The sequence below is a fragment of the Venturia canescens genome, chromosome 10 (genome assembly GCF_019457755.1).
Source record: "Venturia canescens isolate UGA chromosome 10, ASM1945775v1, whole genome shotgun sequence".
Classification (NCBI taxonomy): Eukaryota; Metazoa; Arthropoda; class Insecta; order Hymenoptera; family Ichneumonidae; genus Venturia; species Venturia canescens.
In genome coordinates, this window is record NC_057430.1 from 8104240 (window position 1) to 8115728 (window position 11489).

The 11489-nt window shown below is 40.4% G+C and overlaps 1 protein-coding gene across 1 annotated transcript; it reads left to right on the top strand.

Moving 5' to 3' along the window:
• Positions 1–3432: 3432 nt before the first annotated feature.
• LOC122417267 (uncharacterized) lies at positions 3433–4317 on the top strand. The gene is made up of 2 exons (XM_043430650.1): positions 3433–3476; positions 3569–4317. The coding sequence occupies exons 1-2, from the start codon at positions 3445–3447 to the stop codon at positions 3960–3962; spliced, it is 426 nt and encodes a 141-aa protein (XP_043286585.1). The 5' UTR covers positions 3433–3444; the 3' UTR covers positions 3963–4317.
• Positions 4318–11489: the final 7172 nt, after the last annotated feature.

An 11489-nucleotide genomic window follows, 5' to 3' on the forward strand; every position in this document is an offset into this window, starting at 1 on the left:
TCATCATTTCTATAGTAATGATGAGAACACATTTAAAATTAGTTTTCAATGGTGAGACAGAACATTTTCTTCACCCGGTGCGGCCGCGGTCCATCGGCTGCCTAAGGAATTTTGCTTTTGGGCGCCAGCTAGATAATCTAGCGAATCGACTGATTCTCTTTATATTAATTATTGAATTTTTCTCAGGTGGGTCACGTTGAGGACCGAAAAGGGATTTTCGGAACTGACATGCATGCGCGAAAGACGGCCGAAAAGAGTGAAAGCCCCGAATTAATTTTATGGATTTATTCACTTACTTTTGGTTGATAATATGATTTTGATGATATATCTCGAGCTCAGTTTTGTCGATACAATTTCTCGCGCTTCATTCTCTTTATTAGGCGCAGTGCACGTTGAGACGTAACGAACTCCTCGAGATTTGACTTTGCTGTCTGTTAACAATATCGACGATGCCGGGTGAAGTCACACTCACGAAACAAAAATTCACACTTTCTACATTAATTCCTCAGACGGGATTAATGCCGAATTACAATAATTATTTGACAAAATTTAACCCTACTTGTCGAATGAGAAATCTTTACTCGATCACCAAGATGGGTCAAATCGACCAGTCTCATCAAAGTTTCTTTTTCGAATCCTCCCTCCTCCCGTAATTTTGGACTGGCCATCCATGCTCCTCCCCACTCCTCGTGGCTGGGTTCCCAGTTACCCAAAATCGGTTCATGCGCACGTCGGCCCTCGAATTAGCCCTACTCTCGTTGTCCCTTTTACCTATCGAGTACTTGTCGGTCAAATCGTACGCAGGTATGATCGACTCGGCAGTTACATTCGTCAACGCACAACCTAGAACTAGGGACAACACAAACGCGAAGCCGCGATTTGGGATACTCGAGGAGTTTGTCGAGTATTGATGTTAAGATGATGGATCAGTCGGTAATCACAACCGCAAGTGCGAGAGAGATAGCTGCAAATTTTGAAAAGGAAATTTTTCCACATCGTTCGACTGATCCAAAAAATAAAAATGTCATCGGATTTTTGCGATCGTGCTGCGTACGATGACATTTTTATTATTTTAATCAGACGAACGATGTCAAAGAGATTCAATTTCAAAAATTCGAGGTGTGATTACCGACTGATACATCATCTTAAGGCGATTTTGCTTTCCTGTCACAATGGTCAATGTTAAACTGTATGAATTTTTTTTCGCAATGATAATTGCTGTTTTCTGGAACAGATTGAAAACAGAAAAAATTCTTAAGTCACCAATTCCCCCAGAAAAAATGAGAATATGTGGAAAAAGAAAGTATTTCCTTATCCTTTACAACTGATTGATTGCAATTCTAATAAATCTCTTGTCTTACGAGTTGGAATAGTCTGGTCCCAGAGTCTTCACAATATCCAACAGAAAGGATGTCATAATGATCACGCTCGTGTTTATGTATGATTGAAAGAGTGGAAAAGCGATCTCCATCAATTTCCAAAACACCGACACCACAAAATTTTTCTCCACGTTCAACCTTATAGTATACGAAAGTGGCACAAATTTCCAATCTGCGGTCAAGAGCGTTTTTTTGCTTTTCGCTGAACACATGCTTGATTTTTTTCGATTCGCAGTTTTTACTCATTTTTACGGTTTCAAGAATATCTCTTCACCTTCACAAAATTTATCGTTAAAATGATTTCCCTTTATCTTTCCAATGCTTATAACACACAAAAAACTATTCACATGGAACTGTTGGGATATTTTGATGTTTATACCCTTGCTCGACTCATTCGGGAAAATGCCTGGAGGCTATTAAGTGAAGTTTAAATTTTTTTATAGAAACTATATTTTCTCATCTCCCTCCGTTCTCGGAACATTTTTGCGAGTGCTATGGGAAAATAAATGTTTTCTCATCACAATTTTTGGGGAAAAATAAAAATATTTCTCGCGCAATCAGCATCCGGTCTGAGTGTGCGATAGGCCGGAATGTCTCAGCTGCTGAGGGATAATCGCGGAGACGTTATTGTAATTCTCTCCACATTGGAGATGAAAAAGTTTGGTGCGACAAAAAACTAATTAGTCGTCGATCGTCACTCGCCCGTTTAACTTGTCACTTCTTCGGAGTATATTCAAATCCGAGCACTCTTTTTTGCGTTGCTTATAGTCAAAACTCCTGAGTGTACTCGCAGAACGCGTGTGGTTGAAGACCGGTATTGGCTCAAATTTTTCTGATTTTATATTTTTGTATTTTTGCAACTTTCGTATGAAATCCCAGCAACCTCTGTATCGTGATCGCGTATTAATAGTAAGGCTATACCAGTTCTAACTCGGAGATCTCAGGGGCGATACAGGAACGGGAGAGCGCGGGGACCGCTGCGGGGGCTGCATGGTGTGTGGAGGGGGAAGGTTCTCAGGGTAGCGAGGAAGTGGAGGGGAGAGGGGATGCAGCGGTCCTGTTTACGGCATTATGTAGACAAAGAATATTTCCAGGAAAAAAAGAATTCGTGACATAAGATGCCCCCTTGAATGACAGATTGATGTTTCTTGCGGAGTTTTTCTTTTGAGAAAAGTCACTTGAGAAAAAAGTGCTCTCAATTATTGGAATCCGTGACGAAGGGGACCCCTAATGAGAGATTTATGTATCCTGTGTTACATATTTTTACATTCCTGAGATGGAAATGAGATTTCTTTTGAGAATGCACCTGCCCTTCCCCCAACTTTTGACTTGAGAGTTGTTTAGAAGAATGTTTTGGTTGTCCGTGGAAAAGTATAAAAAATTTCACATCGGACTAGATCATTACAGAGATACACTCGCTCAATGACAAATTTATGTGTCCGGTGTTGCATATTTTTTAATCTGCAGAGGTATTTCTCAAAAGATGCAAGAAGAGATGGAGATTTTTTAAGTCAACCGCACTTCCTCCCCTTTCTCGATTCGATGCTGGGAACCACATAAGAATTCGAGTTTCCAGAAAAGTCAAGATTTTTTATCCCTCCTACTCATTCCCACCTCAGAAACGAAAAAAAAACGCTTATATAAGTACAACGCTTTGAGGGCGGGATGTCACGTTTCATTGGCGAAACGTATACAATTGAAAAGAGCGGTGGTAAATGTAAAATTGGCGGATAATGCGTGTTTTGGATGGGCAATGACGGCTGCTCTTCATCCGGTAGACCGACACAGCGATCGCACATTCTCTTACCCGCATTAATCGACGATATTCAACTTCCAAGGCATCAACTTCCCCACGACGTTGGACCAGATTGGGAGATTTGAGAAGATGAATCTCTCAATCAACGTCTATAGCGAGAAGGAGGAAGTCATTCCACCAGTCCGCGTGAGCAAGGAGAAAAAAGAGCGCCACATCAACTTGCTGTACATCGAAGACGTGTCGGGATGTGGAATTGGACACTTCGCGTGGATCAAGAATTTATCCCGGCTCGTCAACTCTCAACTTAACATGAATGGACACAAGAAATACATCCGTGATCGGTAAGTAAATTAATATATGCAACTGTAGAAATTTCATTCTGTACGATTATGATAAAATTTTTTTTTTAATTTGAAATTTTTTATTGTTACAGATGCCTCCATTACTTTTCTACCATCGAAAAGCTACAGTCCCATGAGGTTGATTGCGGCGTACTCAACGATTGTGCTGTTCGACTACCGGGCGAAAACGATAAATGGCTGGAATTCACGAACGCTAATCGTAAGGAGCGTCTCCCGTTCGTGGTATACGCCGACCTCGAATGTATCCTAGAGAAGACCAGCGCTGAAGAGAGGGAAAAATACAAAAGCCAACATCATCGTGTCTTCAGCGTTAGATATTATGTAAAGTGCTCTTACGATGATTCTCGACAAATTAGCATTCTTTTTAACTGTGGACAAACTCGTGACGTTAAAATCACAATTCCAAGATGTAGACCATTTTCATTAATTAACACGGAAAGGTGTCTTTTCATACGATTATATTGATAGTTCTGAAAAGTTGGATGAAACAGAGCTTCCACCGCGGGAAGCATTTTACAGCTCTTTAACTGACTCAACCATCTCCGAGAAGAAGTATGCACATGCCAAAAATGTTTGGGAACGATTTTCAACGCGAATGCTCGGTGAATACAGCGATTTATATTTAAAGACTGATGTATTACTTTTACCCGATATCTTTGAAAATTTCCGCGATACTTGCCTGAAAAGTTATGGTCTTGATCCTGCGTTTTACTATACTCTCCCCAGATATACCTGGGATGCCATAATACAATATACCAAAGTAAAGTTTGAATTGTTCACAAACATCGACATGGTATTGTTCGTGGAGAGAGGTATTCGAGGTGGTCTTAGTCAATGCTCCAAAAGACATGCTCGTGCCAATAACAAGTACATGAATTCATATGACCGATCTGTTCCATCATCATACTGGATGTATTTTGATATTAACAATTTGCATGGATGGGCAATGCCTGTCAACCACTGCCTTATGCAAATTTCGAATGGATTGAAGACATTGCAAACTTCAACATGAATGCGAAAAAGCGATATGTCATACCCTATCGTGCGTTGCAGAAGTGTTTGAAACATGGTTTGGCAATCACTAAAATTCATGGAGTCTTGAAGTTTAAGAAATCCTCCTGGCTCAAAACATACATCGATTTGAATATACAGTTTCGTACACGTGCGAAAAATGATTTTAAAAAAAATCTATTCAATTTAATGAATAATGCCGTGTGAGGAAAAACCATGGAGGATGTTCGTAGTCATGTCTAAGTTAAACTGCTAACGGAATGGGCAAGTCGATACGGAGCAGAGGCTATGATTGCTAAATCTAACTTTCATAGTCGAAGTATTTTTGCAGAAAATTTAATCGCTGTAGAGTTGCGAAATCTACAAGTCAAATTTAACAAATCGATATATGTCGGCATGTTCATTTTAGACATTTCAAAAACTTGTTTATATGAATTTGTTACATCCAACTCCTATTAGATTTAACTAATTAATAATAACTACTTAGTCTAATCAAAAATAATAATCATAATAACAAGAAGAATCAGAGTATTGATCGGAACCTCTCGAAGGGATTCCGAGGGCCATAAAACTCAAACCAGCTATGGGAACTGCCATGAAAATTAGCCCCAAATTTGTAACCAAGGGGGACAATAGGTGATTCTCTACTACCCCATATATCAGAAGAATCGGGCTACTGTGATTCAGTCATCACTCCAACGCAACACGATCATTAAAAGGCAGGCGACACACAGGCGTGACAGGACTAGAGCAAAGAGATGACGTGATCCGCTATTTCCCTTAAACATTATTTTCCTTAACAAACTATTTTCCTTAACACCTCATTAACTTTTTCCACTCCAATAACTACAAGTGAACAAATTCCTTGTTGGGGGATGAGAACGCTGTGCACCGCTGAGAACGCAGCTTTATAACTAATTCACAAATCAGTGGACAAAGCCATCCCCACTCCGAGGACGAAGGACCAACGTCAGAAATGAGCCAGATCGCGACTCGATTTAACGACTTATCAGCAAACCAAGAATCAAAAAACCCCTCCTTACACCAGAGAGAAAGGGATAGAAACAAAACTAGTCACAACAGGGCTTGATCCGCGCATCCGCGGACAGGAGCCTTCTCCTCCACCAAAGGAAAAATGGGCTGTACCAAAAATTAGTCATATCACGCAACTCAATCAGCAAATCTACGTTTAGGAATCTTTTCCCACCACCGAAGAACCAAAAAAGGAGTAGGAATCTTCAGAGGCACCCTTGGAAGGGATTTCAAGTATAAAACTGACCACCCTGGATCACCGGAGCGTCTTCTACTTCAAGTCAGCGTATCTGCCGGAGGCTCTGCTCCACCGACACCCGGTTCACCATACTTCAAAATCTTCCAGTTTGGACTTTGTCATTTTCGCGCAACGTCCCAGTTTGGACTTCGTCATTCTCGCGAAACCTCTCAGTTTGGACTCTGTCATTTTCGGGCAATTCTTCGAATCTTGAACTTTGTCGTTTGCAACCATCCCTGGTAGACTTCGCCAGTCACCACAACCCGATACTAAACCTCGCGAATATATATATATATATATTCTAACTCATTTGTTCAATGATAACCTACGATTTGTACCTGAACTAACGATTGTACCTCATCCGTCGGAATAATATTGCAATATCTAATTTATATTAAAGATAATACGTGTCTGTGTAAACTTGTAATCAGCTTGAGTAAGAGAGCTATGGGGATTCTGGACCAAGTGGAGGCGAGGGGGGAAGCGGCGCGGGGTCCCCCCGCACCGCTTCCCCCCTCGGCTCTCTTTCTCTATTTCTCTCTTACTATAGCGTGTTCCCCCCGCAACCGAGGGTCCCCGTGCGTTCAGTTGACCTGTCTGTAGGTTCGGCGGGAGGGGGAAGGGAGGTGTGAAAAAGAGAGGGATAGTTAGAAAGATGGTAAGTGTAAGAGAGGGATGGATAGATCAGTATGAATGAATAGAAAATGCATTTTATGTATCGTTTTTTTCATAGAATAATCATTTCCAAAATAGATTTCAAAATGGATAGATGTGCAAGTATGTATGCAGTCCATCCGTCAAAAGAGCCGTGGTTACTGACAAAAAATGAACTTGAATGGATTCCCAAGGCTTTGCTTGTAAAATATTATAATAAATATATTCCCGTTCTGTGGGATCGATTGCCTGAACATTTGCAAAATGATAGTGAGGTGCAGTCATATCATTGGTGTCAAGATCATTTTAATCCTCCATGGGTACGAACTCATATTGATGCTCCATGGCCTATACGTCGCAATTGTGAAAAGTGTTACATGATGGAAGAACTTATGAATATATATGTGGTTTATCGCATTCGAGATCCTAGTGAAATATCGTCTGAAGAACTTCAAATAATATCGCCAACAATGTTTAAGAAATATTTCAGCGACTTTACCGACATATTGTGGGAGCGTTTGCCGGAATATTACAAATCTGACAGTGAAATTAAATTTTTTCGTCGATGCTATGAACATTGGAATACCAATGGTGGGCAATCATATAGATGGTCCTGCACCTCTACGTCGAAATTGTAGAAAATGTAGAGAAGAGAGTGAAGAGTCTAACTGAGCTCAAGTCAATATCTTTGTAGGGAAAAGTATATAAATGGAGACAAAGAAGAAAATCCAAGAAAGTGGAAAAAAAACCTGTTTTCCCGAGCCGTATTATGATAACGATGGGTGCGAGATGTGGAGGTGGAAGTTTGGTGATATGTTTGAACCTGCGCATCGAGAAGGTGGAGGGGGAGCGGAAATGGATGATTTTGAAAATGAAAAAGGGAATCGAGAGCTTTGTCATTCAGCCTGTACATCAGCTCCGAGTTGGACGTTAATCTCACTCTCACTCACAATCTTTTTAACTCTTCGAAAAAAAAGAAAATGGACTTCAAATCTCTGAACAAAGTTGCCACATTGGAGAATCTACCGTGGAAGAAGTTGATCGAGCTTGAAGTTAAAACAGATTATCCAATCCACAATATTCGATTGGTGAAAACCAAATTTGGCAAACGATACGTCGCTGACATCGGAGGCGAGTTCTCAGTCTTTCTACCTGGACGACTTGCCGAGGCTTTTGACCAGGATGTGGAGGGATTCAATCAATTGTTGGAGGCAGCTCGTTCAAGGGAACTCTATATGGAAACATTTGCCGACAAGTGGAGTAAAATTGAGTTTAAACATATTGCAAAATCTTCAGAGTGAAAACAGGAGAAGAAGTGTATCATCGTTGTGAATAATCTTAATAATCATAATATTGTATGCTACGCTCATGAGAAGGGAGTTGATAATAAAAACGAAGAAAAGTCACATATTATCATCGAAAAAAATGTTTTATTTTTCATTGAAGAATCCCACGTTCACATAATGTTAGATATACATATAACCAACTCCTTAGAGATTTCACATTTTCATTCGCACAGTTATATTTTGAATTTTCATTTCGGCGGTGGTGGTGGTGGTGGTGGTGGGGACAATTGACGTGAATTTTTGGCAACTTCTGCAGCGATGGACAGTCCAGAGTCTCTAAATCGATAATCTCCGTTGATAGATCCAACAAACTTTTCAGCCACAAAGATTTTTCACATCCTTTCACATATATTACTCGGGCTCGTTGTAAGGTGGTTTGAATTATAACTTTTGTTGTATCATATGGTAGATTTCCATAGTCTCATGATATTCCATGATAGTTTCGTTCCAACCATTTGTTCATTGTCTTATATTTAGCTGGTAGAGTATGCCATGCATATGGCGATTCGAAGAATAATGTAAGAGGTTCAGCATTTTTGTCGTTAGCACGAACAATTGATATTTCTTTGAGGATAAAGTCGTTGGTGGGTCCCTTGAAACCTTGTAGATCCACGATAAAGTCCATCGCGACTGATGTTTAGTCAACTCGTAACAATGATCTTATACTAATTTTTTTACCCCACCACTCAAGGGAGTGTATTCGACGATACGATCATGCAGTATGAGGCAGTATGCACACGTTGACGCTGGTACATTTTCCTTCATTTCAAATTCGAGACGTACATCGACAGGTCCAGACTTGAGAGAATCATTTTGCTTTGAGCAGTCAATGACTATGAGAGGAGCATATGTCAAAAAATTTGCTTTCGTCAGCCACGGCTCAGCCTCCTTATTATAGTACATCGATTGAAAATTTCTATACATGTCATAGAGCAATGCATACTGATTTTGTGCTATATTTAGATTCATATTGCCATAAGGATAACATTGTGAATTGAGGTATAATTTCACATCGCTCACGTTGCAATGATCAAAATTACTTGCATTCTGCCGTTTATTATTCTTCCGACCTGTTTGGAATGCCAAGATTACATATCGAGGTTTCTCCAGCTGTGTCGATGTCTTAACAGACCATACATGTTTCGTTGTAGCAGGTAGCATCGGATATTCATACAATTCCCAGGTGCGAAAGCTCATTGGAATTGGCGGGTCTTTAGCGATGAATTTTAAAAGCTGAATTTTTTTCTGATCTGCTATGGTAACATACGGAACAAGCCATTCGATTTTTTGTAGAGTAATTTTATAATCCTGCGCAGTCGTTTGAATTACTGCATTATCATTGGAACGTGATCTCGTTAAAATCAATTCATGCTTTGCATTCACAACCATTTTTCGATAATCTTCAGCAAAGCCCAGCAGCATACTCAGCGGTATGCATATGTCAAAGTTGCCCGCCGCATCTGCAATTTGTTTCATCTCCGCAACATCAAGCCAACCGGTGTTTTCAAGCATTGTACTCCTCGCCGACGAAAGCGAGGTGTATCCTTTTATGAGGGATGTAATACCCACATTCTTATTACGATCGATTTCAACTGCATTAAGTTCATAACGCACCTCCTCGAATAAATGACAAATGCCGTTGTTAACGAAGCACTAAAATTTTATTGAAGTACAAGCAGGACAACTACCTGACTAAAACTATGATACTTCTCGATGAGCCCTCAGAATAAAAACCTTCTGATTTATCTCTATGTGGGGAAAAAGTGGCTTTTCTCACCAATAGAGAAGAAGAAAAGTTAAAGTAATTGTGAAGGAGAGGGGGAGCGGGGGAGGTGCTACAAGATTGAGCCTCCCTTATCGGTCGAGATGATGCTGATGAGTTTTGAAAATATTTGGAAATGTCGTTGAAGCTCTTCAAGATAATAAACTCGAATATATTGACCGTGTTCCCTTTCATCAGAAACATCCGGCATCGTCAGTATGCTATACAGGTATATGTTGACGAAAATGGTTTGGACCTCCATGACGTCTGCTAAGACACCCTTTGCGGCGTGGATTTTTCCCCCCAAAAATTGTGTGGGAAAAAACACTTTTTTCCGCCATAGCACCTAGCAAAAAATTATCTGAGGATGGGAGGGGGGAGATGAGGGAAATACTGAGCTTCATCAAAATTTTAAACTCCACTCATTAGTCTTCAGACATTTTCCCGAGCGAGTCGAGCAAGGGTATAATCATCGGACTACCTGAAACAATTCCATGTGAATAGTTTTTGCTTGTTATAAGCATTTTAACAATAAATTTGTGAGGGTGAAAAAAATATTCTTGAAAAACAGTAAAAAAAAAAAAATGAGTGAAAATTGTGAATCAAAAAAAATTAAGCGTGTGTTCAGTGAGGAGCAAAAAAATGCTCTTGACCGCACATCGGAAATTTGCGCAATCTCCGTATATTATAAGGCCGAACGTGGAGAAAAACTGTGTGGTGTCTGTATCTTGGAAATTGGTGGAGATCGCTTTTCCATCCTTTCAATCACCCGTAAACATGAACGTGGTTCTTATGACGCGCTTTCCGTTGGATATTGCGAAGACTGCGGGACCAGACTCTTTCAACTCATAACACAAGAGATTTGTCCGGATTGCAATCAGTTGTAACGAAAAGTAAGTATGATCTTTTCCACATATTCTCATTGTTTTTGAGAAATTTTGTGACTCAAAGTTTCTTTTTCTTTTAATCTGTTTCAGAAAACAGACAATCACCATTAAGAAGAAAAAACTCATAGTTTTAAAAATTAAGCGTTAAAATTAATTCTAGATGTATTTTGTCATTATAATATAAAAATTGATTGATACAAATGAATCATTCTTTTTCATTACCATCTTTCCTCAGTTTTTGACAATCCTTCTCTATCACTCTCCTCATTATTCTCGATTTAACCATCTTTCTTTTTCTCTCTCACCCCAATACTTTACCCTCTAAGTCTATGGCCAGATCTCTGCTGAGTTGTATGATTTTGCGGGAGGGGGGGACTCTGTTGCATAGAACATGCTATACATAAAATACATTTTCTATTCATTCATACTGATCTATCCATCTCTCTCTCTCTCTCTCTCTCTCTCTCTCTCTCTCTCTCTCTCTCTTACACTTACCATCTTTCTAGCTATCCCTCTCTTTTCTCACCTCCCTTCCCTCTTTCCGAACCTATAGGCAGGTCAACTCATGGCACGGGGACCCTCGGTTGCGGGGGGAACACGCTATAGAAAGAGAGAAATAGAGAAAGAGAGCCGAGGGGGGAAGCGGCGCGGGGTCCCCCCGCACCGCTTCCCCCCTCGCCTCCACTTGGTCCAGAATCCCCATAGCTCTCTTACTAGCTTGTGTGACCAGTGGACAATAAATAACCACAAGGACAAATAACCGACGTGAGTAACAAACCCTCTTTTTCATAAAACTCCTCATTATATTCCACCACCCGCGGCTTCTCGGACCATCGGCCCCGACATTCTCTCCATACCAAGAGACGAGACTTCCGTCCCTGGGTAAAGGACTTAATTGTCTTGACCCGAAAGAGAAGTCATACCCGTGTTGCGTCCTCTCCAATTCCGATAAGCTCCCGGGGACGTAACAAATTCCATCACGAGTTCATGATGCCGACGTATCAGAATAAATGTAGAGTCATGTATACGGATCCTGATCGTTTAATTTACCACATGGAATGT

Coding starts and splice junctions, on each gene's coding strand:
- LOC122417267 (XM_043430650.1), top strand. CDS start 3,445: ATGAATGGACACAAGAAATACATCCGTGATCG. Junction 3,477..3,568: donor AAGAAATACATCCGTGATCG/GTAAGTAAATTA, acceptor TTATTGTTACAG/ATGCCTCCATTACTTTTCTA.